Source organism: Corvus cornix, chromosome 3 (genome assembly GCF_000738735.6).
Source record: "Corvus cornix cornix isolate S_Up_H32 chromosome 3, ASM73873v5, whole genome shotgun sequence".
Taxonomy (NCBI): domain Eukaryota; kingdom Metazoa; phylum Chordata; class Aves; order Passeriformes; family Corvidae; genus Corvus; species Corvus cornix.
Window position 1 is genome coordinate 80,207,053 of NC_047056.1, and position 25,980 is coordinate 80,233,032.

General features: G+C 40.9%; 2 protein-coding genes and 1 long non-coding RNA gene across 4 annotated transcripts in view; 1 reads left to right on the plus strand and 2 right to left on the minus strand.

Moving 5' to 3' along the window:
- The window catches only part of LOC104692613 (cytochrome b5 reductase 4), a 32,522-nt gene extending 20,055 nt beyond the window's left edge, over positions 1–12,467 (minus strand). The window contains exons 1-5 of one of the 2 annotated variants that reach the window (XM_039569076.1): positions 12,346–12,467; positions 11,064–11,217; positions 8,179–8,279; positions 6,080–6,164; positions 1,975–2,016 (exon numbers count right to left, since the gene is read on the minus strand). In XM_039569076.1, the coding sequence (XP_039425010.1) occupies positions 1,975–2,016; positions 6,080–6,164; positions 8,179–8,279; positions 11,064–11,217; positions 12,346–12,420 (457 nt within the window). In that variant the 5' untranslated portion in view covers positions 12,421–12,467. Of the gene's footprint in view, positions 1–1,974; positions 2,017–6,079; positions 6,165–8,178; positions 8,280–11,063; positions 11,218–11,633; positions 11,680–12,345 lie in introns of those variants that run through there. The other variant, XM_010404713.4, reaches the window with a different exon arrangement.
- Positions 12,468–12,511: 44 nt separating this feature from the next.
- On the plus strand, positions 12,512–15,798 carry LOC109144983. The gene is made up of 2 exons (XR_005604194.1): positions 12,512–12,916; positions 15,409–15,798. It is a non-coding gene; the product is annotated as an uncharacterized LOC109144983 (long non-coding RNA).
- Positions 13,562–16,654, minus strand: RIPPLY2 (ripply transcriptional repressor 2). The gene is made up of 3 exons (XM_039569077.1): positions 16,189–16,654; positions 15,984–16,048; positions 13,562–13,858 (listed from the first exon to the last, which is right to left on the minus strand). Exons 1-3 carry the CDS (start codon positions 16,573–16,575, stop codon positions 13,693–13,695), a joined length of 618 nt encoding a protein of 205 aa, XP_039425011.1. The 5' UTR covers positions 16,576–16,654; the 3' UTR covers positions 13,562–13,692.
- Positions 16,655–25,980: the final 9,326 nt, after the last annotated feature.

The following is a 25,980-nucleotide window of genomic DNA, read 5'->3' on the forward strand; positions in this document are numbered from 1 at the left end:
ACAAAAACATTTTCTGAACGACTTTCCTTTAACAGAACTATTTGTTTCTACAATTCAGATGAATAAATTCAATTTGAGATGTCTGATCTAACCTAATTCACAAGTAAAATTTCATGTCAGCATGTAAGCAAAGGTATCAGCCCTAAGCTTTCTACACAGCACTTTGCTAGGAATTTCCACAGAATTCAGATACTCACTTTAAATATTTAACTACATGAAACAGTCTGAAACAGCCTTTGCTGGGAAGCAACAGTTGGTCAGTCTTTCAAAATGTCAATTGTACTAACCTCTGGCATAAAAGAAACTGAACGTATTTGGCAAAATCTCAAGCACAGAGACAGATAAACAACTGCAATCCTGCATCAATTTTAACACCGAGAAGCTAAACAGAATGATGATGGAGGAAGTTGCAGACTGAACAGCTGGTAAGTGCTGGTTTCAAGCCCATTCAAAGTTAAGCCTTGCAAACCTGAAATGGCTAGGCATAAAATAATTAGCACATGAATTCTCAGTTACCCAGATTATTATCTTCTAAATGCCAGTAAGTTTTGTAGTATGACTACAAGCTTAAACACCATAACTGAGTGGCTCCACGACGTGGGAAGTAGATGAAAACAAAGAGAACCACCCTGGTCTAATCCAATCTGTCAAAACTATTTGATCACCCAGATCAGGGAATTAATCCAAAGCAATTAAAATTCAGTCGAATTACTTATTCTTTGATCCTTAATTACTCCTAAGTACACACCATCTGCAGCTGCCAAGGAAGCTAAATGGCAGAGCAGTCAGATCATTGCAAAAGAAAACCAATCACCTAATAAAAGCCTTCTCAAAAGCTAAGCCTTTCTTGAGGACACACATCATGATTTACTTGGCCTCCACAGATAACAGGAATCCATGGTCATACACACTTCTATTTGCTTTTGCAAGTCAAGAGAAATATATGAACAGCCACAATAAAATAGAACATTCTGGCAAACCAAGTGATTTACGAATTATTTTGAAATACTGTAAGAGGCTACATGAAAACAATGATTCATGCTGCAATAAAAAGACAATGATTCAGGTGATCAGTGAACCAATTAAGCAAAGTGCTCTAGTAGTCATGGTGATCATAAATCAAGAAAAGCTGGGGGTGAAGCCAAAGGCTGATGGCAGACATGAAATGAAGAGTTTAAGGTGACCACATGAACAGCAGAATTACAACCCTGCGTGTCACGGGACTGCTTTGCACAATCCCACGGGACAGCAAGGCTAGCGATAAATATTCTTACATTATCCTCACAGCCACATTGGAAAGAGCTGGGTTTGACAGGTGGATTGCAACACCGAGAGAAAATGAGTAGAACTGCCAGTCACAAAAGGTGTGATCAGCACACAAAGTTCAACTGGAGGCTAGCTACAGTTGGCACTCGCAGGGGAAAAGGCAATGCTCATACTGTTTCACACAGTCACTAGCAAAAATATAGGGCACACACTCTTCCAGTCAGAGCAATAACAAATCATGCAAACAGGCAAAACGTTAAAGGTTAAGGTTATTAAGGGATGCAGAGAGACTGAAGAAATGGGCTGACAAAAACTTCATGAAGCTTAGAAGAAAATAAAAAATTTTCACTTTGAAAAAAAAAAAAAAAAAAAAAAAAAAAAGATCCAGCCAAACAAGTGTAAGACCTGACTGGATAGAAAAGAGTTGGGCAGAAAATCTTCCAGGCATTTCACAGACAAGCTGACCTTCTTAGTCCATCCCACACCTCCCACATCTATACTACTCTACTGCAGTCTTACAATTCTTTCAAACACAGAATTCACAATACTTGGTTAGGGTTTTGCCTTCTGAAATTTCTTACAGATCACTACTGCCTCAGCACTGGATTTGAATGCAAAGAGAGAGAAGTTTGGGTAAATACTGCTCATTCAGTGATATTCACATAAGTTTCAGATCGACTCCCCACTTCACTCCAGGTGAAAACTTACCATTAAGCTGTTTCTTGTCTTCAGACACAGCAGCAGAAATCTCTGCAAGCATTAAGAAAAAACAACAAGGACAACAGTTAAGAAGTTACAGTATTTGCCCACATCATGCTAAATTAGGCAAAGTAAGGATCTCCCAATAAACCTTCCAAAAGGCTTAACGGAATGACCAGGATGTTTCAGACATCAAGAAGCAATAAATAAATGCAGCACTGTTTACCATTCCAAAAGATTATGTCTAATTAAAAATTGGTACATTACAAGTAGGTACATTACTAAAGAATAGGAAATGCAAGAACTCTGACACTTAAAAAAAAAAAATCACAGATTATCTTGTGCAATTATAAACTTCATAGCTAAGAAGCTCACTGAATCTGGTAAGAATTCCAATGGCACTTGTCTCACGACATCACATCACATAGTGGACTGCAAATCTGACCAACCCAATCCTTAGAAATCTAAACCCAATCCTTGGCAGGAACACAGGAAAAAGAAAATATTTCTATAAGCTCCCTCCACCAAACGATTTTATTTTCAAGTTATTATCTGAGTTTTGCATTTATTCTACAGTACTCTACAACTATTCCAAACCAACCAACTCTAGCAGAACAAAAATAAAAAAAGAAAGACCAAGCAAGTGAATTACACAGTGTCAATTCATTTATAAGGTGCTCAACTCGATGGGAAAGGCACTGCACCTCTCAGCCACATGTCCTTCTGTTCACAGTAAATCTGTGGAGAAACTAGTCCTCTGGTTATACCTTGGCCCCTTTCTGCCCTTCTCTACATTGCACATCTCTGAGTGTCCCAATATGAAAGGCCCAATTTATATTCTCTCTTATGGGAGCCAAGTTCGGGTGGGAGAAACAAATCTCTTCTTTCTCCTCCCTTTTATGAAAGCCAAAACAGAAATGTTTCTTCCCTGTTCTTCCATATCCTTCCCAGTGTCCTGCATCACACCACCCAGGGTTAGAGGAAAAATGCTAGAGAGACGTTAAGGAAGGCTCCTAGAGCAAAGCACCAACCACACAATATTCCAAAGTTACTCGAGAGCTCTTCAAGAACAACCTTCATCAGAGGCTTTCATACTGTGCCATTGTATGGTAAAAAGAAAATACTCCACATATTTTTGGTTAAGACAACAGTTGTCTGAATATTCTGCTATACACCACTTTATGGTTTCTGCCAGGATGGGCAAGTTGCTCACAGAAACTTCTTTCTAATCAGAGGTAATTTTTTGTATTTAGAAGTCTGCTCTCGTTTCACCACATTTTAACACACTGCACAGAAATCAGCACTGCAATTTTAAGGACCACACAAGACACATCAAAGGCAGAGCCCGACCTCTCTTCCTTGGATGACATCTGAGCTCTCAGTCTAATCTAGCTGAATTAACAATAATACAACATGCATTCTGACTCCCAAGCAACCACTGAAGTAGCATAGGGACATACACTAACATGTCCGTGGAAACATCAGCAGTATTAAAGTATTTCAGACAACTGTGATAATGTTTACAGCTGAGCTCCCTGAAGGGACAGCAAGCAGTTTAATGCTGTACAGGTTTGATGAGGGAGATTCTGAAATCATATATTACATACCTGGTACTGCACTGGCCTTCTCAGCAAGTACAAACACTACATGTTTCAGTGCAAAGACCCACCGTAACACTACAGAAGGGACACTTCAGAATTTCCTATTAGTCACTACCAAAGCATGAAGCAGTATTCCCAAAATACAAGTTGACAAAACATTAAGTATCACCAGCATTTTCAAAAGACTCTTCTTTCTTAAAAAAAAATAATCTAGAGTGTGTAAGGACAAACTTCAGCTTCCTTAAGCAGTTCAGTAAGCAAACCATTGTACTATCTCCCAAAAAATCACCAGAATACAGGAAAAAAACCCTAAGCTAAACAACCACAAATCTTCCAGCAATGCCCCAACAAAAAAAATCTGCCATCCTTGCTCTGTATTGAGATTGCACCGAACAGCAAGTACCAATGTTTCTCCTACTACTTAATACTCACTCTCTGTCACAAAAAGAAAGCAATGTAATCCATAATTTCAAGTCTTGTCTTCCCTCTACACTTAAGGGGCCATTTAATCCTCTGTTCAAAAACATGCACCTTAAGTTAGTAATTTATTCTTCTATTTTGAAATGCAAACTTCACAGAATATGGTTTTCTGGAAGGATAAAAGACTAGAATTACTGCTGGTTAATAGGGAAGTAAGTAAATCACTTTTTGATAATTCAAAAGAGGAGGATACACAACCTTTGAGGAATCAGAGTAAACGTTGAGAATTTTACAGTGAAGGATTTCAGCAAGTCCAGTGCTGGAGTGTTCCAGAGAAGGGCCAGAAAGCTGGTGAAGGCTCTAGAGTGTAAATCCTATGAGGAGTGGCTGAGAGAGCTGGGGTTGTTTAGCCTGGAGAAGAGGAAGCTGAGGGGGGACCTTACTGCTCTCTACAACTCCTGAAAGGAGGCTATAGCCAGGTGGGGGTTGGCCTCTTGGCTGTGCCAGGGGAGGTTCTGGTTGGAGATCAGGAAGAACTTCCCTGAAAGGGCTGTCAAGTATTATATTAGCCTGCCCAGGGAGGTGGTAGAGTCACCATCCCCAGAACCGTTCAAGAGATGACTGGACATGGCACTTAATCTATGGTCTAGTTGACAAGGTGGTGGCTCTTCAAAGGATGGACTCAATCTTGGAGGTCTTCTCCGACCTAAATGACTCTGTAGTTCTGTAATCAGCTTGATTCTTTATTAACAAAATTACTTTTTTTCAAATCTGAAATGGCTAAAAGTGACACAGGCAACAGAATTGGTTTTATATAGTTGACAACCTTTATTCTGTAAATTTTACTGCAGCAAAATGGATAGCAAAATAATTACAAAACAAAGCAGAAAAAGTGAACAGCAGAGAAGGGACTGCCAGAGACAGCAGGGGCAAAGATATCTTTATGCTTTACTGACTGGCTGTCACAAGAATTCCTTCCAGTTGCAGAAAGGTTAGGTTAATAAAAATCAACAAAATTCATGTTTACTATTAAATTTCTAACTAATTAAATTTCTACCTGACAAAGTAGCACTAATGTCTCTGTAATGCCTCAACTTAGTGAGGTGGTCATGCTGCTGAGGTTTCTCCATACTTTGCAGCATGTACCTTAAAAGTTCCATCCTGGAATTAGCTACCTAGCATCATGGAGATGTAAAATACTACTCCACGCACAGACCAAACTCAACGTAACTGTTAAGATGATGTTATCTAAGCATTAAGCAAGCATGCAGAGCACCTTTTTAGGAGTTGAAGAGCTACAGAATGGCTGAAATTGTGAACTAAAGGATGCCACAGAATTGGAAAAAAATAGTTGTAATCATTAATCCTTTCATGTTTTCACTGCAGTTTTGCTAAGGGTCAATACTGAGTAACAGTGTCTGCTTCCCAGGCATAGGAAATTTTGGCTGTGGTCTACAAACTGAAAGACAGACTGAAGATTAAAGTTTCTGGAAACCATCACCCACATTCTAAGACTATACTACATTTCTTACTCTCCTGGCTCAGAGGAGTCTGTTGCATCAGCAAAATTTTCTCAAGGTAAATTCAAATGAAAGGACCCAATAAAGTGTTCTGGAAAGAATAACTGCCCATAAAGTGTATTCAAATATCTCAATATGTATGTAACTTGCCAGACGTATGTAAGGTGCTAGAATCACCAGATTGAAAATACTGACTTTTATTTCATGATGAGAACTGCTTATGACAGTTTGCCCTCTGGGATAAGAAGAACAAAGAGGCATCTTGGAGGAGAGCAGGGCAGGAAAAGGTCTTTTCTACCCACACAGACATATAACACACATAGCTGTTTTCTAATGACTAAAAACAAAAGAAAAAATGTAGCAGTACACTACTTATAAAAGTCTTCAACTATACAACAATTTCATCTTCAGGTATCTGCTGTAAAAAAAATTAATATATGCAAAAGCCTTCAACTCTATGCAAGAATAGAGACTCTCCTCATAAATATGAGGTGATTTAGGATTTCTCACAATTTCCAGATAACTTTGGAATAAAGTATAATAGACAATATTTCATTCTTAAAAAACCCTCACCTTTTGGAGCACCAATAGGCTTGACAGCCATTCTCCCAACAAGACATTCCTTCAGCATTGATTCATAATTGACCCAACGATGAACCTACATTAACAAAATATTTTTTCATAAAATTTGGAATTCTTACTATGTTTTTCTATGCACTGAAATAAAAAAGTTCATTTTTGTACATTGACTAATAGAATTCATTTAGCAGATTATTTCTTAAACAAATTAGAAGTCACTATTACATCATTCAGTACTTATTTGTTCTTCTATTACAGGTATCATGGAATTAAATGAAAAAATAGGATTATGAACAAAGTAGCAATAGGTTAATTTACTCATTTATGCTTTTCAATATCTGAACATCATAACCTTGAGCTACAGAATATATTTCAGAAGAGCATTTTTATGATGCATGCTACACAACTAACAGAACAAAGACCTTGTCATTACCACAACGTTTATTAGTCTTGTTTAGACAAGTGAAGGGAAAAGGGATTAAGGAAACAAACATAAAGAATAACAGTTAAGCCAAACAAACACCTCCTACCAAGCTGGTGTATTTCTGTTTGCTTCTGTCTTACTATCACTGAATCATTTGGAAATTCCCTATTTTAAAAAGTAAAATAAAGTGAAGAAAAAGCAGTAGCTTTACAGACCAGAACTGGAGAACTTGTAGAGGAAATGGATGGCAGAAAAGCGAATTCTGATAGGGCATCCAGGATAACATCACAAGAAGAGAAAAGGAAACAAAGTGTTGCATGACAAATTTGAATGGTATCTAGATTTAAAAATAAGAACTTTAATCTGGACTAGCTGAGGAGACGAGATAAAGAATCCCATCAACAAATTGTAGTTTCCTCATATACAGATAACAGAAAGAAATGAAGAATTATGAATGACAGTTAATTTTTCCAGAAATTTGGGGAACACTAGCAACCTACCAAACTCTCAAAAAAAGACCAGTATCTGACAGACACAGAAAGCAGAAGGGAAAACAAATGCCTCAGGTAACAGGAAAGTCATAAGCCAGAAACAATAAAAGTGAAAAAGCATAGTTTCAGGATCTAAACCCGCTTTCAGTCCCATGACAAAAAACCCTAAAAAAAAAAAAAATGGTAGCAAGCACATATCTGAACAACTACAAGGGCTTCCCCACATATTCTTGATGTCAAGACTCCTGTTTTCAAGGACATCATGTAACGACCCAGCCATATAATTCCAAGCCACAGCTTGATACTACAAATTTCTTGAAAACAAAGAATTATGCCCAAATCCAACACTTCATTTGTGAAAGGATTAATCAAGGATAAACTCAACAAAGATAAAACATTATTCATCTTTATTTACCTCATTAAAAACATTTTTCAAATACAGGCATAACATACTCTGATGCACAAAATATAAAGAGGTAACAGAAACAGAGGAGATTTCTTTTCTGCTCTTTCCCAGTTTCTCAGCTAAACCTAGTGAGTAATGGAAATGTCAAAGAATGTCTGTTTCTAAAAAATACCAACTCAGTGAATCACATTTTACAGCAACAAGTTTGCAAGTGATTCCTTGCAGAAAGCCCACCCATGCTGCAGAACCTTTATTTTCTGAGTCTTTTCAAAACATTTAAAGAAACAGTACACAAATAAGAGACCAACTCTCATCTTGTGACTTGTTCACCAGTAAATAGAACCTCTAGCATTTTTTCTGATAACGCAGCTGCCAAGTAAATAGACAAGGAATTCTACAAGCATTTTGCAAAAAGTGAAAGCTCTTGGAAAAATAGGTCTCTCCAACAACACTAATTAGTCATTGCAGCAATTTATTAAGAAGGTGGTATCTCAAATTGTTGCTAGCTTTATTGCTATTTCTGCTAAAAAAGAACTCTAATTGAAGCATAATTCTAACAACATAAAATGACCATGATGTTTATTATGGTCTTTTGATACAAATTTTAAACTACATGTCTCTTTCAGCACATAAAAGTGTCATTCTGAGCAGTGACCCACTGCCTTTCCTTAGGACTGAAAAGGTTTCCACTGAAATGTCCTAGAAATAATCACAAAACATGCATTTTTCAAAGTATGGTGAGCAAGTGTCGTTTGCTGCCAGTTGTTCTCACCTGATCAAAGAGATCTGTACCATCAGTTCCTGCTGCTTTCATTAGTTCATCCTCACCACCTGGATGATATTCCATGTATGGTGTGACATTATATACAAATCCTGAAGAAAATATAATTTAAAAGCATATGAGCAGCATTTCTACAACCACTCCTGTCTCCAAAAACAATGGAAAGGTTAGCACAAATTAAAGAATGTACTAGTAGACAGACAGCATAATTAGAACAAACAGTATGACTTCACAAAAACAGAAACATAAGTGACACAATTGTATAGAGCACAAGAGCTATCTTATCACATGGAGATGCCAATCCTACAGTGCTGTACCACTTGCTCTAGTTTAAGACTTCAACCTAGAAATTGAACATGACGTATCCTAGATAGAGGGTAAAAGTACCACGGGCAGGTTTAAAAAGAGACAAAATTGAACCAGCTAGTGCACAGAATTGTTTTTAGTTTCTTTTCCAATTAAGTTATCCCTGAAGTGTTGCCGTAGTTATTTCCCTACCACCCAACAGCATCATGGAATGAAATGCATACAGGAACAACGTGTCTCACACAAGGAAAAACTGTCGCCATCAGCAACAAAGCTTCCATTCTTTCAATTCAGCAAAATAAGAAACTTAACATAGCTTGTGTTCATTAAACGTTTACAACTCTGGTAGCAATCTGTCCCAGTAAAAGGGCTCAGCAGTGTTTCGACACTTGCAACGAGATAAAACAATGTTTCCTCACAGGTCTGAAATTATGAAAGATAATTACTATTGCTAGGCAACTGGGTTATTGGAGGCTGAAGAATGCAGCTATACACAGATTTAACCAGAGACATATTGCTGTTAACATGATTATTGCATCCCCACCTAGCCGAAAATTTGAAGATATTTAACATTATCAAAACAGGAAGCTACCAGAAGTACAACTGTGGCAGTACTTTCAGAAAAAGCTTTCAAGACATTAGGAAGTGCACATTAATTACTTCAGAAGGAGAGAAAGGCATTCAGCACTGAGCCTCGGGGCAGATATACTTGGGGCAATCCTAGCTGGCAAGAACAACCATCCCAGTCAACAACAAAGACACAGTCAATAGTAAAGGAAGGATCTCAGTACCCTTTACTGACCTGCTCTTCTGATGGCTGTATTCACTGTGCCATCTTGTGTGCAGCTGTAATTACTGCACACAATAAAGTATCTGCATAGTCATGGCCTCCTGAATATTACTCAAATTTACCATCAAACTTGCTGGAGCAGAAGAACTATCATTTATATACCCTTCATGCTTTTTTAAACTCTCCTGAACCCCCCGTTTATACGCAAATTTGTGGCCTATATGACAGCTTTCTTTGATCACACTGGGGTTTTGAACAAAGTTATCTCCTGTTGTTCTTTTATTTCACATTGCTCTCATGAGTTTCTGCTCTTTCATATAGAGACACAGTCTAACTGCCAATGCAGAGACCTCATTTAGCTTTTCCATAATTATATTGTTTTACTACCTCTCCACATATGAGGGCTACAGATAATCCACCGTGATTTTCAGTTATGACGGTTTTTTCACTCGTCATCCAAGAACAAAGAAAAGGCAGACGTGGAAAAATTTAAGGAAAGATACAAATGCAGCTTGATGGAGTTCGTGCAAAAAAACAGAGATACAGTGAAGGTAGGATGAGTTAAAAACTAAAACAGAAGCATTTTTAAGCAGTAATTCTGTCTGCAGTAGATGTCCCTTTTTCAGAGAGAAAAATGAACAGATGTCCATAGCAAACAAGATTTTCTTTAGCTCTCCTCTCTCTTCACTAGCACATGCAACTGCAGCACAGGTAATTAACAATCCTAGTATTTTGCTCAAAGGCCAGTACTGAGTAACATGTTACTTTTACTTTCACTCTCATCCCCTTTAACGGCCAACAATAATACAATCACCCTCACATGGAAATTCTTAACTTTCTTTGTTGAAGTTCAGACATGACATTTTATCAAATATCAATACTGTTCCTTACCAGATCAATGTTATCACTAACAGAACCACTTTTCTATAGAAATGCCCCATTAGCTACTCTGATCTTCTTAATCTATCTTCAAAGAGATTAGTGTTATCTCCTAACAAACTTAAGGTGATATTTATGTATTTTAGCCTCTAAATGATTAAATTGCAGAGCAAACATTTTACTCCTTTCTGTAGGACCACTAGGAACTTCATTTGCAACTCTGAAAATACTCTTCTAGCCACAGCTATTGCTCCAGACCATTGCTAAATGTGTAACGTATGATTCAACTTCTGAGCTGAAATGTCATTAAAATAATAACAGAAATAGAATTGCATAGTTACTACAGGTATTTGTTATTGTAGACAGAGAGTACAGTTGCTCTGTGCGGCAACAGTCATTTGCATTACTAAGTATTATTTCCTAAAGACCATTCTACACACTTAAGTAGTATTTTTAATATTTATATGCCTATGGATGCTCTAAAGCAATCCCTAAAAATAGTCAACTGCTCAAAATAATAAACTGCCCAAGACTGAGGAGCGTACATGTCAGCATTTTCAGACTCCTATTTTCTTGCTAAGCCCTTTTTATTCGGTACATTACCTAAAATCTTGTGGTTTATTATTTTCACAGGCATCTATACAATAGGTATAAAACACTCCCATTTAAAAGACTTCTTTAGAAAGGCTTGAAAGCAAAGAAAATCTTTGTAACACAAAATCTCTTACTTGAAGTTATGCCCAATTATGTCACGATTACACCTGGCCTAAGCACAGGACGTGCATAGTTTTCTTTTGGCATGTGGCTTTTGTTGTTGTCGTTTGGGTTTTGTTGCTTCTTCCTTAAGTACAGAAAAGAGAAGCCAGGTAAAAAACACAGAAGTAACATCACAGCGACTGACCTCTTATACATATCCAGCAGTCCTCCTTTTTGTTGTGTTTAGAGAGCTCATCTTCAGTCACTTCAATCAGCCTCCCTTTCAAACCAGTCAAGTCCTTCCCACTTTTAGTTAGCCGAATCCAATCCATAAGACTCCTTCCTGGTTTTAAAGGTACCTGAAAAATAACAAATGTACAAACAACTTCAAACTCTAAAGGAAGAAAAAGCCATTCAATACACTTTTCTAAGCTCCATAGGAGAGCTCAGACAAAAGAAAAAAGAAATAACCCAACTCATATTATTCACTGATATTTGGGAGCCCTACTCAATAGTAAGGGTGCTTAAGGAAGCATTGTGGGTAGTAACACAGACATAGAAATTACTGAATATCAACAAACATTCAGATGACTCTTCCCAAAGCAAACTGAAGATATGAAGTCTGCCTGTGGTGGTAAATCATTTAAGATGCAGTCTAGAAACCCAGGAGCAATAAAGAAAAGAGATTTAAAAATTATGGTCAGGTAAAACAAGGTTTGCCTTCACAGCATTCATAAAGACTTTCCACAAGCCCTACAGCAACTGGAAGCCTCACCCAGAGAAAGCTGGGACAGAAGTCTGGTAGCTTTCCAGAGAAGTATTTCCATGGCCTGCCCTGAAAGGCAAAGCAAGATCTTCAGGGGGTCTAACACCTTCCTTTTCAACAGCAGCACAGTCTGAGAACCCTTTTGATCCAAACTTTAACAGCAGGAAACGGGGTTAAAGAACTGCGGTCGTACAAAACCACAGGAAAAAGAGAAGCAAAAAACCTAAAGCGTACATAGATAAACCCACATCTTTTAATGCTACTTTAGTCCATGTCTGCTGTCTAAGCGAGGTCTGCAGACAAGTGTTCTCAAAACCTCTCCAAAGAAGAAGATCCAACACATAAAGCATAAGCTGCACGCAATAATTCCAAGGTGAAAGTCTTCATCTCTGCACAGGAGGCACAGCCTGGGCAGGCAGTACCGGAAGCATTATCACCGCCGCCCTCTCAAACGAGAAGTACCAAGCGCTTTCCAGCGACGCAGCCGAGCCGGCCCCTCGCCCGAGACCTTGCCGCGGCTCCTCGGCGGCCGCTGGAGTATGAGACCGCTGGAGGGGAGCGGCCTGCGGCAGCCCAGCCCCAGCGGGAACCGACCGGGAACCGACCCTAACCACCGCAGCTCGGCCAGGCGGGGCCAGGCCAGGCAGCCGGCGCAGCGGGGGAAAACGCGGGTGTCCTTCACGATCCCCCAAGCGACAGTCAGCGGCAGAGCCGCCCCTACCTTGCTGCGGGCACCCGCTGCCGCTCGCTGCTGGGAGCCGGGCGCGGGGAAGGCCGGCGGCGTCACGTTCAGCATCCTGCCGGGCCAGGCCGCGGCCGGGCCCCGGCGGGAGGGCGGGCGGAGCGCTGGGGCACAGCGCGCAGGCTCCGCCGCGGCGGGCGGGGCCGCGGCCCGGCCGGGAGCAGGGCGGGCCGCCTCGGCTCGGGGCTGGCGCCGGGGAGACCGCCTGGGACTGGACATGGTTGTGAGCAAGGAGCAGGGCGTAACCCCGTGCGCCGCCTTGTCGCCCCCGGGGGTGGTAGGGGTGCCTGCCCCTGCGCTAAGGTTGGTTTTCCGTCCAGGTGTCCCAGCGGCAGGTGCTTAGGCTGGGAGGTTGTGACAGACACAGCTGCTGCAGCCCACGCTCTGAAGGTTAAGTGTGAGAAGGCTCTGTGTGACGGCCCGCTTCCGTTCTGCAGCAGGGCCTCTGGGAGCAGATGGGACGGGGCAAGCACTCCCTGGATGGTGTCGGCACTCTGAGCCGACGCGGCCTGCAGCAGCACACACAGCACTCACGCAAGGGCAGATCCAGGTAAGTACACAGGCTCTACCTGACAGAGGCACTGGCCTTTAATTTAAAGCTTTGGATTTGTTTTTTTGTTGTTGTTCTTTTAGGGGCTTTTGCCTTCGCGATGATTGGTACCAAGCTTTGCTTCAATTATTAAAACCAAGATCACGATTATAACAACTCAATTAGACCTTCTTCTCATTTCTTGATATCCACTTTATGGACAAATGGAGTATGAAACTCCCACTTTTATGTATAATACAGTACATGTACATGAGAGCACAACTGACTTGAGGCAAACACCTCTACACAGCAAGAACTAGATTAGAATTTGGGCTCTTTTCTCCAATTAGAAAACAGCTATATTGTCTCTTCTCCAATGCTTGAAACTCTGTTGTAACAGCAGGCACAAAACAATTAGAATACTTAATCCAATGATTCCTCGATACACTTCCATATGGAGCCTACTAAATCACAATAACAAACTTTCCTTGTGTCCTCAGACTTTGAGAAACATAACCATAGAGCCTTCAAAGTAAGGCATCTGTTCTCTGCTTCAAAAATTCAACTTATGATCTGCAAACTGTAGGACCCCAGATACTAAAATACTAATCAATACCTTCCCCACTTAAACCAGGACAAGAACAGAACAAAGGAGAAAGGCTCAGATAAAATTACAAGACATCTCAATTTTATTAAGAATAACTTACATAGAAATAAATTATCTTTAAAAATACTATAATACATATTTATATTAAGTTTAAATTACATCTTAGAAGTGGCATTGGCCTTTCCTGCAATCAGCAACCTGATTCTGTTCTTGAATCTTGTTCCAGTTCATCTTCATCATCTTCACTATCCGAATCTTCATAAAAGGAAATTGTAGCCTGAACTGGGAAGTTTTTCAGAAGTGCTTCAGCTTCCTGATACAAGTAATCATAGCACCTTGATTTGGGCCAAAATAGTCTGAAACAAGTATACAATAGATTTGCTTATTGTTATTATGTACTTGGAGGCTGACATGCAAAAAACCAAAGTGAAATTTTATTAAAAGAAGCATCCTATAGAAATTTTCCTTACATGCTCAATTACTAAATTGCTTTCTACATTTGATTAGGAAAAAAAAATTCTCTGGATTCTTATTTTCATCTGAAGAGATAGAAGTGCATTTAGAGTGCTAGTTTTGCAGCGGTTCTTTGTTTTAGTTTTTACTAAAGCCCGAGACCCTGCATCTGAAACTTCCCACTCCAGTACCTCATAAACAGTACTACTAAAATGCCCTAGGGTATGTTACTGTGTCCCACATCCGTAGGGAGGAGGAGAGAAGATCCAGCAGGCAGGAATTGTGCAGCAAGATTGATTTATTTAATTATTTTACAAACTCTTTTATAGACTTTTTCTTCATAGCCTAACTGGACCAAGGATCAGCCACCCCTTGGGGGTGATGGGTAAAATCCTAGAACATCCATTGTCAAAATATTTTTCTACTGTACCATAAACAAGACTTTTCAAGGTTGCAGGTGTTTCATTGTTTACAGAACTCTGCCACTATCTCTGTGAGAGAGAAAAGTCTCTCACGGACTTAGAAAATAGCAAGGAAATCCTTGCTAGCAGCATTTTTGTATCCACACAGTACTACTGATCCAAGTAGTACTGCCCCTACTGGAACTATTCCTAGGGAATATAATGGGTGTCAAACAGGATCAAAAATACATTTGAATCAAATTAGTTTTTTTACTGAAGGTCCCCAGTCTAGGTAGTTGTTGATACTTGTTTCACACCATTGTAAAATTCAAAGGAATGATAAAGGTCCAAGGGTGATCAGACCTTGATATTTCATCTGTGTTTCCAAAACCAATCAACAGACTCCTTAAGGAGGATGTCCCATTGATGTAGATTTTAAAGCAGTCGGTGTTGTATCCAGAAATTAACAAAATAGGCTGATAAGATCACAGTTAGCAAGGGCAATTGTATTAATTGCAATTAATACACTTCAAGTTCCTGTTACTTTTCAACTACCATCCTCTCTTGCTTACAGTTTGGAAATAGCTTCAAGGAACAGACCATGGAAGTCCTAAGAGCCAAGAGACTAGCACACTAAAACATAATGAAATGCTGGCTACAGATTGTTTAAAATAGAAATGCATTAAGAAACAGAACTAATAGCTTTCTAGCAATTACAGGAAATACTTTCTAGGCTACTGTTTAACCCTGCTTCCTTGGCAACACAAAGTCACTAACACTGGCTTTGTAACGGGTCTCCATTCCCAATGTTCCATGCAACAGCATTCACTCAAACCTAAGCACTGGAGCAGTCACAGTAAAGTCTGCCTGTACAGTTGCTTAGTTGGTGCATCAGTATTTGAGGGATCAGAGCCTAGATTTGAAAGAAAGCTGCATCTTATCTGGAACAACTACCTGTGCAATTATTTTAAGTACCTTGCAACACCTGCCAGCATTTCTGAATACAGACTCTCCTACAGATTCAGCTGTTATTTTCTTTATTTCCTTTTCAGAACTGACAGTAGAGATACTACCATTCGTCATTAAAGCAGTAGTTACACCAGTACTTTCCTCGGCAATGGTGGCTTAGCCAGTGCATTCCCTCTCCTCCTGCCACTCTCTCCCACGCCTCCACCTGCTTCCTTGCTCTGGGATGGCGCTGGATGTTTGCACAGCAGCACAGCCTAGGAACTACGCCCCCTTGCCTTTTTTAATCCTGAGCGCAGGAATGAGTCGCAAGATGCTTCAGCCAACTCTACCATCACCAAAAAACACCATATAACTGTGTCATAAGTCCCACACCACAGAGGGACCTCAACGCCTCAAAGATGTTAAATCCACGAGTCCTGGCAATCATTTGCACAAAGATCTGTCAGTTCAAAAGCACATTGATGGCAAATTCACTCCCAAGGCTCTTTAATATCTACATAAATATATGGGTGGAAACAAAAGGGGCGGGAGAGCGAGTTCTACGGCACTACCCTGGCGAGAAAGGGACTCCCTCCTGGCCGCGCAGCGCCACGGGCCCCTGGTGCCCCGAGGTCCTCCCCCGGGAACCGGCGGCGGGAGATGGGGGACTGCCACTTACCTGACGGGGTGCGTGTACTGCGCCAGCTTTCGGGAGGTTTCCGCCAGCCCGCCGGGGCTGTGAGGCTGCGGAGGAGAGAGCAGAGGTCAGCCCGCCGGCACGGCACCGGGCCCTCCCCGAGCATCCCCTTCCCCGCCGGGACTATCCCGGCCGTGTGTGCGGCGATGCCGGCGGTAGATGCTCCGCCGCGCCGCGCCCCACTCACCGCTGTGGGGCCGGGGCTGCTGCGCCGGGCCGCCTCACCCGGCGCGGGCACCCACGGTCTCCAGAAAGGCGCAGGGCTGCGGGGCAAGGGCAAGGCCGTCAGGGCAGGACCGGGCCGCCCCCCGCACCGGGAGGAGGAGAGGGGCGAGTAGCCCTGCGGGGGTAGGGCCGCCAAGAGCGCCCGGGGGGGGCAGCCCCCCTCCATCCTCCGCCGGTCCGCGGCCGCTCGCCTGGCGCTGCCTCCCGCGGGCCCGGAGGCTTTTATAGCCGGCGGCGGGCGCTGCGCGGCGCGGAGCCCCCACCTCCCCGGCTCATCTGCCAGCGCCATCCACAAAAAGGCTCCGCGCGAAGGCGCCGCCGTGTAAACACGGGGCGCGGGCGCGTGCATGCCCCAAATGGCCCGGGGAGGGGAAGCGGGCGTGGGGGGATTTGGCGAGTCGGTGCTAATCGCACTTGAGCAGACACATGGCAGCTGCCGGGGGGCGGGCGGGGGCAGCCCTGTGGGAACGGGGCGGGGGGCGGCGGCGGCACTGGGGACGTGCCCGGCCGCTCTGCGCCCCGGCGGCGGGGTCCGGCCGCCGCAGCCGCGGCCTTTTGTTGTTCCAGCCGTGTTTGTTTATGCCCCGGAGCGGCGAGTCACGGCGTGGGGGCACCGCGACCCGCCCGCGGATGGCAGCGCCCGCCGCTCCCCGCGGGAGCAGGCACGGACAAAGGGATCCCATCCCGGGGTGGCGGAGAACATGACGCTCTTTGGAGGGGTCCTTACTCAATAACGCGTCAGCCCCAGTGCGCTCCCTGACGTGTTCCCCGTCAAGCAACGTTGATGGTGTTATATATATATATGTGTATATATGCACGCGCACCCTTTTTAAAATACGGTATTTTTACCGAGGAAGCGTGCCTGCCTTAATTCTTTTTTTCATGTGGTCTCAATACTTCATTCCACTGCCAGCACTGGATGCTGTCGCTACACGTGCAAGGTTTTACACTGAGCTCCTACCATTTCCATGTTCCCCGGTACCAAGGGAGTTTACTTTTGTTTCTATTTTTATTTATTATTTTTGTTTCCCCTTCTCTTTCTGAGATTGCAATCAGTGATGCATGTGAGAGGGGCAGAAACAGGTTATAATTACTGCTGGTAAACAGTAATAATACCAGCCTTAAGGAGGGTTGATGGGATGGAGCTGACCTAGATGCTGAAGGAGGGCTTAAACCCCAGGTAATTTATTGTCCCATTAAAGACCCACATTACTGAGGTACCACAAAGATTGAGGTACTCTTTGGAATAGTTTTTTGCCTTTTTGCGTTTGTATGAAGCATAAGGAGTTAGCACTGCCCAAGAGTAGCTGCAAGTAGCTGCTACTCTTAAAAGAGTAGCTACAGGCTTGTGCCTTCTCCACAACATCTTCAGCACAATCCATTTCACTAAATAGTACCAGCAGTACCAATTGTAAAAATGTTGCATATTAGAAGCTGTGTGGGAAATGTAATCAGGTTCATCTTTCACATCTTAAAGTCAAAACCAGATGTAGACTGACTTGCCTTTCTGAAGAAAAGCAAACCACTTACTTTGAACAAGAAACAGTTGGAAGAGTGCACACATTCAAGCTTGTGCATGCTGTGATACATTCCAACTTCACCAGTGGACATACTCTGTCATTTTGGAGATTTGTGCCATGTGGCCACTTGGAAAAATTTATAATTACGACTTTAAGAGTTAATAAATGGAAATGTATTTTCCAGTGAAAAATCCAGTTTAGTAGGATATGATGTTTGTAGTTGTTTATGTTTTTCCCTGCCTTATTTTCACTGTGACCTAGAATCAGATTAATTAAAATCAGAGTGAACAAAAGGCTCAAACTACAATGCATATTCGTCTTACAGCTAAGAAATAGAGAATAGAGCAATGTATAGTAACTTGTGCAATAAACTGAATGTGATCATAAGCAAAATTGTTTCTGCTTTTCTTCTTTTTCCAAATAGCTACTGTGAAGCTTGTCAGATGAGGTAAAGCATAAAAGAAATGTTTAAAAGCTGTCTGATGTCAAATTCTTCGTTGGCCTAAATGAAGTGAGAGCAATGATTTTTATATTTCACATTTCTCTGTTGAGAAATTTAACACAGGCTGTGTAAGGAAAAAAAATGAGGCAAGGTTTACTGTCTAAAGAAGAAAAGCAGGAACATCCTCCATCACATTAGTAGTGACAAAGGGCTAGGAGAACACAGCATCAGCTTTAGCTGTTTGATAAAGCATAAAAATTAGCTTTAATGTCTACAGTGAAAGCAACAAAAGATGGGGTGTCTTTGACCTATGACTGAGACTCTTAATTGTCTCAGGATTCTTTTTAGTACCTGCCTGAAATGAGAAAATGTCCTAGGGAGAAAGTGTGATTTACCCATTAGAGAGCAAATTGAATGAGAGGTGTTGAAAGGATAAGGAGAAAATAATGACTAACAGCTGTTGTTCCCCTGCATATTTTCACACTGTACGAGTCTTCTTGGCTTTATAGTTCAGTAATGCAGTCCTGTTTATTGAGAGAAATACAGAAGTCTGTCTTTGCAATAATAACTTGTTATCATTGACATAAAAAAAATGAAACCAAAACAAACCCTTAACATTTTGCTATCTTCCCATTTGAAATACAGGCTAGAAATTGGTAAATCAGGCATAGGAGATGCTTTTTCATGTTTGTCTCTTCTGCAGGTTGTACACAGTAACAGTATATTGATAATTTACTATCTGAGCCATGTTTTCATCGTGCTAAAATCTCTTCAGGCAGGAGCTACATACAGCTGCTGAACAAATAGTTGGTGAAATGGGAGTGATGGAATACACTTGAAACTGGTTCCTTGCATATAGTAGTGGAATATATAGCTCTGAATTCAACATGAGGACTGATAGAGGCAGTTCCCTCATGCATTCTTGACTCATTTAACTAAAGCAATATTCCCCCTTAGTTCCTGCTTTCTTTGTATTTCTACTTTTTAAGAAAAGTGAAAGTCCTGAGTTGAAGGTTGTTCTTGGTTGTACATATATAAGTAGACTGCCTCTAGGAAAAGAAGGCTGGGAATCAGGATCTAATACACTGTGCTTTATTATACTGGAATGAAAACTGAACTATTGTGGTTTATGGTTTTATTACTCTTACGCAATAATAAAAATAGCTGGGCTTTTGATCAGTTATCAGCTTTTTGAAAATTTCTCTCAAGGTTATAAATTTTAAAAATTTCTTTATACTGCTTTCCAAGCAGATCATAGCTGGTCATTTACAGGGTTCAATCCTGCTTAGCTATGGTTTGATTTTTATAGGGATTTTTGTACAAAATTGCAATTGAAGAATTTCAAATGCAGCACAAAAATTCTTGTACAGGCGCTCTGAATTTACAACAGTAGAACTAAACCCCAGTTTTGTTTTCTCAGAATTATACCAAGCAGTATTTTTCCAGAATGAAAGTAATTTTTAAAATTTGGTTTAAATTGATTAAAAGTGCTTTTGTGGCTTTCTGCAGTATGACGTCTTGAAATGTAGTGCACTGTTAATAGGATACACAGAAAAGCAAACACAGAGGTCTGTGCAGATTTCAGTGTGCTACTATAAACAAAGAAGGTGTTCACAAATGGCTTAGAGCTAAATTTGACAAGACAGTGCTAATCACACTGGGACATGGGAATATCTGGACAGGGGACACTCAGCTGGCTTCATATTCACCTCCCTTAAGGCAGAGAGAGCTCTCACTTATTAGTTAAGCAGGGACATTGCATGAAAATTATTGCATGAATTGATACAGGGAGAGAATTGGCTTCAGGACCTTGTCAGGAAATTGTTTTAGTGACAAAAGCAAGGTCAAACATGTGGAACTGTTCCTCTGCTTACTGAGACTGAACTGAGAAAACTGATTAACAGACAAAATTTGATCTTGATTATTTTATAGCCTAGCTTCACCTTGATGCTTTCACTTTTGGCAACACTTTAGGACCAGGTTTTGAAATAAAGTGTATGCCTGATATTTGCATATAGATATTGACTGTGCATGCATATGTCATTTATTTACATATTTGGTCTGTTAGCTCATAAATTGATCTCTTTTTTTCCCACTAAAAATAAAGTTTGCACAGGAAATTTATGAACAACTTTGATATATGTTCATCTATGCGCAATGACAATTTACCGAAAACTTTGCAGTGGTTTTTTATGAGGCCTTCAGCATTTTTTATTGTGATATGACACAAAGAGCATTTTTTCTGCTATAGTTTGAAAACAAAATATCAATTTGCAAAGAAAAAAGACCACTACAGATGTTTTCACCAACCTTTATCCTTACCACTATTTGGATTTGATATAGTATTTTCAAAAGACCTAATGTATCTGGAGGTGGGCTTCATTCAGCATTTCCACAAAATTATTTATTTTTGTCAATAAATAATATGAGATCCAAACTAGATTCCAAGAAATAAAATAAATGCAAATTAACTTTTTTAATTAAAAAAAAAAAAAAGGAACAGAACTAAATCAGCAGTCTGTCTATTTACATTACCAGTGATACCAATGGCTATAAAATGATTGCTTGGCTACTAAAGTTTGTGCTCATCCTGTTGCTGGTGTGCATTTTTTCCATACTTTTTATACACAAAATTGCAGTATATATTCAAGCAGTGTAATTCCACTTAAACCAAAGTGCCAGGTGATTCCTACAGAGGGGTATGTTGGAGGTCTAAAGATTGAATCCTCTTTCATGGGCATATCCATCCCACTTCTCCCCATTTCTCTGGATTTTGATTAGGCTGTAATTGTATCATCATTCTCTCATTTTATGGAGAAAATTATTCTTCCCCTTCCTCTATTTAACTGAAACACTGGAAGGAAAACTTTGTGAAAAAGAGGGATGCAATTCCAGGACAGAACATCTTTTCATCCGCTTTTTGCAATTGGGAACCAGCCCCTGGTAATTCAGGGGTGAATGGCCTCACTTGAAGGGACACAGCTCTACACTCCACTCTGTCAATGAGACTGAAACGCTCCAGCTTTCCCAGATTTATCCCAGAACTGATGCTGTTACAAACTTTGTAGTGGGGTGATCATTGGAATCTGCTGGGGGATGAGCAATGTGCTGTGTTCGTGGCACACGCAGAGCTACGTGAGAGCCCCGCATGTCCATGTGGCGAAGTGTGACTGCACACAGCAGGTTGGGCTTCCTCATTTCCCTCCCCCTCTGCACTCTGCTCCCAGGCCCAGGCTGGCAAATGGTAAAGGATAATGTATCCACATGGGAAAGCAGCACATTAAGGGACTGAGAATGTGTAATGGAATCAGCCACCAGTTACAGGGATCTTTAAAAAAATGGAGTATCAATTGCTATTGAGTTATGGGCACTTTACATTCCATACAGATAAGAAACAGAGACATCAGTGCTGAACACCAATCTTGTTAACCTCTTTTAATAGAATGGGAGTCAGTGAAACACTGATACATCATTGATGCCAGGGCTCAGCCGAAGTGTCTGGCTGGCTCAGCATAATGCAGCATAATGTCACAGTGTTTGCTGCAGTTGGAGCACACAGTGCTGCAGTGTGGCACTGGCAGGATTTGCCCTCTTGCCTCTGGAAATAAGTGAGAGGCAGCCAAATGAAATGAAGTCAACAGCTATTGACAGAAGAGATGAAGAAATTAAGATAATCATTGGAATGCCCTGATATGACTCCTCTGGTAATACAGTCCCTAGCAATGTCATCTCCTCTCATTCAATTAACTGTTTCTTCAGATATATTGCTTTCCTGGCTACAAAGATAGTGATGGAGGCAGAGTGGTGGTTGTTCAATTTCCCTTGTCTCTCCAAGCTGTCAGCTCAGCATCAACTCTGTGAAAGGATGCATGCCGCTAAGCATGATGTATGTAATGCAGCATGATGTATATAATGCAGGAAGGAATGAATTCCTCTATCAGGAAGGAATGAACTGCAAGAAACAGAGACCTCTGGCAAACAAGTTCCTGAGAAAGGGGATGTGAGTCCTAAAGATAAGCAGTGCCAGCCAGAGGAGTACACACAGTATCTTGTACTGCACTGCAGGGGTGTCAAAGCTCTTACACAGGTGCCTGCACACAAGTGCTGACAGAGACCCTCTAAGCCTGCAGTTCCTCCCTGGCTTCTTGTGACTGATGTTATGAGGCTGCCAATTCCATCATGTCAGAATTTCAGCACTTCTTCGAGCATGCTCCCAGGGATCCCTAGTGGTAGCACTGAACACAAGGAATAGGCTGGTACAGGCTTCTAGCCTGTCTGTTTTAATGACGATGCAGATAAATGCCAGAGGTACTGAAGGTAAATACTGATATCACTTGTTTTTAAGGCTGCATGTCAGTACCCTTAAAATCACAATTTCCATCGCTTATAATTTTCCAAATTTTATTTGGGCTAAATTTTCCTGTGGTAGGGGAATTAGCTGGGGAGAGGGGAGGGGACTGCAGTCAAAATAAGACAGCTCAAATCACTGAGCCATTTTCAAGAATCATAGAATGGTTTGGGTTGAAAGGGACCTTAAAAATCAGATAATTCCAACCCCCCTGCCATGGGTAGCAATGCCACTCATTAGCTCAGGTTGCTCAGGGCCCCATCCAACCTGGCCTTGAACACTTCCAGGGATGGGGAGATCATCTTGCAACATAAAAAAGTTCTGGTGCCTTTTTTTGGAGAGGAGTAGGCTTCAGTAGATATGGGGAAGGGCAGCCTGAGGATATGGGAAGAACAGACAATTTTTGAGCAAGGAGACTGGAACCAAGTCCCTAATAGGCAGCAGAGAACAGGAAGAGGGAAGGGGAAGGACAGTCACCAAAAAATAAGGTTGCAGAAGCAAAGCAAGAATGACTGAAACAGGAGCTGGCAAAAGAGAACATTGAGCATGGGAAGGACAATTTGGACTGGAAAAGAATAACTTGGTGATGTCAGACAGGAATAGGTTTTGTGAAGGGTAAAAGACGGATGGAAGGAGAAACTGGGAGAGAGAAATAGCATTAACAGGGTAAGAAGATTGAGGTGAAGGACTGAGGACAGGAAGAGCTCCAAGTGCTTAAAAATGGGAAAATACTGGGAAAACAGTCAAAAGGCACGAGACAGGTTCTTCTTAGTGAAGGACATTGAGCCTGGATGTCTTGGTCCCAGATGTGATCTAAAGAGAGGTCTGAAAGGTAGAACCTGGGACTAGTTAATAATAAGATGAAAAGCCAAAATTGGGAAGATACATGACTAAAATATTAGTGCATTGAGGGGAAGGGAGAGGGGAATTGAGATGGTAATAGAATAGGTAGAGGAGTTGTACACCTTTCCAAAGCCTGTGTAGACCTCAGGAGACCCTATTCCAGCAAAGCCTGAGAAATCTGCTGCAAAGGTCCCATCACCTTCTAGAGAAGCTCCAAGTACCAGTAACAGTTACTCTGTTAGCTCAAGGAACAAAATCCTGCATCATAGACCCGAAGTTTTCTCTCCAGGTGATATTATTGCATGACCTGATGATTTCTTTCCCCCTAGTTGTTCCATTTCTATTTGTGCAACATAGAAATTCACCTCTAGATTGTAATGTGGAACAATTTTAATGCTGCAGTCAGTCACCCAAAAAACCAGAGACTTTAAAAAAAATTCTGTGGGGTTCACATGTGAGTTATATCTCATCAAATTTAAGTGTTTAGTGGTTAGTCATCTAAATCTAAGATGGTGAATTCAGGCTGCTGTTAGATAGAAACCTTCAGAGACAACTGATTGTGTCCTAGAAGAAGAGAATGTCTTCTAAAAATGTCCTAAAATGTCTAAAATGCACAGGACAGGCAAGATGACAAGCTCTCTGGCACAATCTGTCTCTACTGTCTCTGAAAGATGACCAGTTTGACATGCCTAGTTTAGCTTAAAAATAGCTTTTAGATGTCTCAAGCTAGGTAATGTGGATCCAAATGACATGTTTCTGTATTTGTGTGTCTGATACGAGAGACTGCAGTAAGATTTGTAGAAGTGTTTAAGTCTAGCCCTCCCAGAGTTTGCAAGTGCAAATTCCCTCTTGCATTTGTGTGTCCTAAATAGCTTGAGCACTATGGATCTGAGGCTCATGACAGCACTTGAAATTAATGAGAATCATGTCTTAAATGCAGCACTATATTATTCAAGGCTATGGAAAAAGGAAATCCTCATTATCTCAGACTGGCCAGCCAAGTGTAAAGAGCCTTTTTGACATTAGCTACCTGGTATAAAATGGCAGCAGTAGTCCCTAAAGGCTCTGTGCAGTCTGTTTAATTCCTGCAGCCACCACAGTTACTGGCACTGCAGAATCTTAGAATCACAGCATGGTTCGGGATGGAAGGAACCTTAAAGATCACCTAGGTCTGAGTCCCCTGGCCATCAGAGCAGCATTATGAAATCTTGTCTTGTTTTTGCTATGCAAGAGAACCATCAGAGTGTGCAGGCTGTGCAGAGAACAAATGATATGTTAAAAAGCCAGTCAATACCTTCTCATCACCTATTCTGGGCACTGAGAGAGGGAAGGGACTTGTGAAAAAAAGGAGGTGGTGGTGCCATTGACTGCCATAATGCATATACACATGCAAGCCAAATTTAAGTTGTGCACACAACCATAATTCTGGCATTTTTCTAACTTTCTGGTGCTCACTCTCACAGTCTTTATAATGTTGTTTTGACACATGATTATCTGTGAGTGTAAGACATATGTGTCTGTGGTGTATTCCATCTGGAGATTTTGCCTAAGATCCTCCCCTTTTTAATTTCCCTCAAAATTAATTTTAATTTCCCTTTGTGCATGTCTTTATACACCCAGACCTAATATTCAAGATATTATTTGCTATCAAATTTACTATTAAATTTATCAAAATATTCAATATATTTTATATCAAGCAGAAAACTCTGGGGTACAATGTTTGGTTTTGACCTGAGTATAGATGCTCAGATACAGGTATCATACACAGGTAAAAGTTTCAAAGTAGATGACTGAAAATTTTCTCTGATAGTCATAAATTTGTAATTTTTGAAGAACTGGCAGAACACTATCACAATGTTTCTAAAGTTCATCTTCAATATTTTAATCACCTTCCTCTGCTCACATTTTTATTGATTTCTTTCCTGTTTGACCTACTGCCACAGTCTCATTATGAGACATTGCATTCCTGCACATCCTAGCATTCTCAGTATGAAATACAGGATAGCAAGTAAGTGTGATATCACGTTATTAAAAATTTTTACTGTCTCATCTTTTAAATTTTCTCCTGGCATTTTTTTCATTAGTACGCTTTAAGAATTCCACAGATCCCGCTTTCCAAGTTACTGATGTGGCTTTTCTCTGTGAAACAGAAGTCTCTGAATAATTAGCATTTTGTTAGTCAGCCAAGTATCTCTCTGGCCTCCAGGCATTACTGCAGCATGAGTATAAAAAAAGAGTGAAATTTTTCCATTACATTTACCTCCCGTCTTCCCAAACTGGTTCTTTCTTCAAAATAACAGTTTATATCTTATCAATTTTCTTTTTTTTTTGGTTAGCGAAATATTTTGTGGCTACAATAGACATTGTAAATTCTTGTTGTTTCTTTTTTTCACCTTCACAGAATTTATATTTATCTCTAGCAATATTTATATTTATACTGTAAAAATGTATATAAAATATGTGTCATATAGGAGAGTATCTATATTCTTACCATCCATGAATACATGTATTTTTTATATATGTAGCATGAAATGTATATGGAATTTTTACATATATATGAACTACATAGTAAATTAACTTTCACCTGAGTATATATGACCT

Excerpts from the sequence above, each read along its gene's own strand:
- RIPPLY2 (XM_039569077.1), bottom strand. The coding sequence starts at position 16,575 with ATGCACGCGCCCGCGCCCCGTGTTTACACGGCGGCGCCTTCGCGCGGA. Across the intron at positions 16,049-16,188 it reads GCAGCCCCGGCCCCACAGCG|CCTCACAGCCCCGGCGGGCT; the intron begins GTGAGTGGGGCG and ends TCTCCTCCGCAG. Across the intron at positions 13,859-15,983 it reads CAGTACACGCACCCCGTCAG|ACTATTTTGGCCCAAATCAA; the intron begins GTAAGTGGCAGT and ends TACTTGTTTCAG.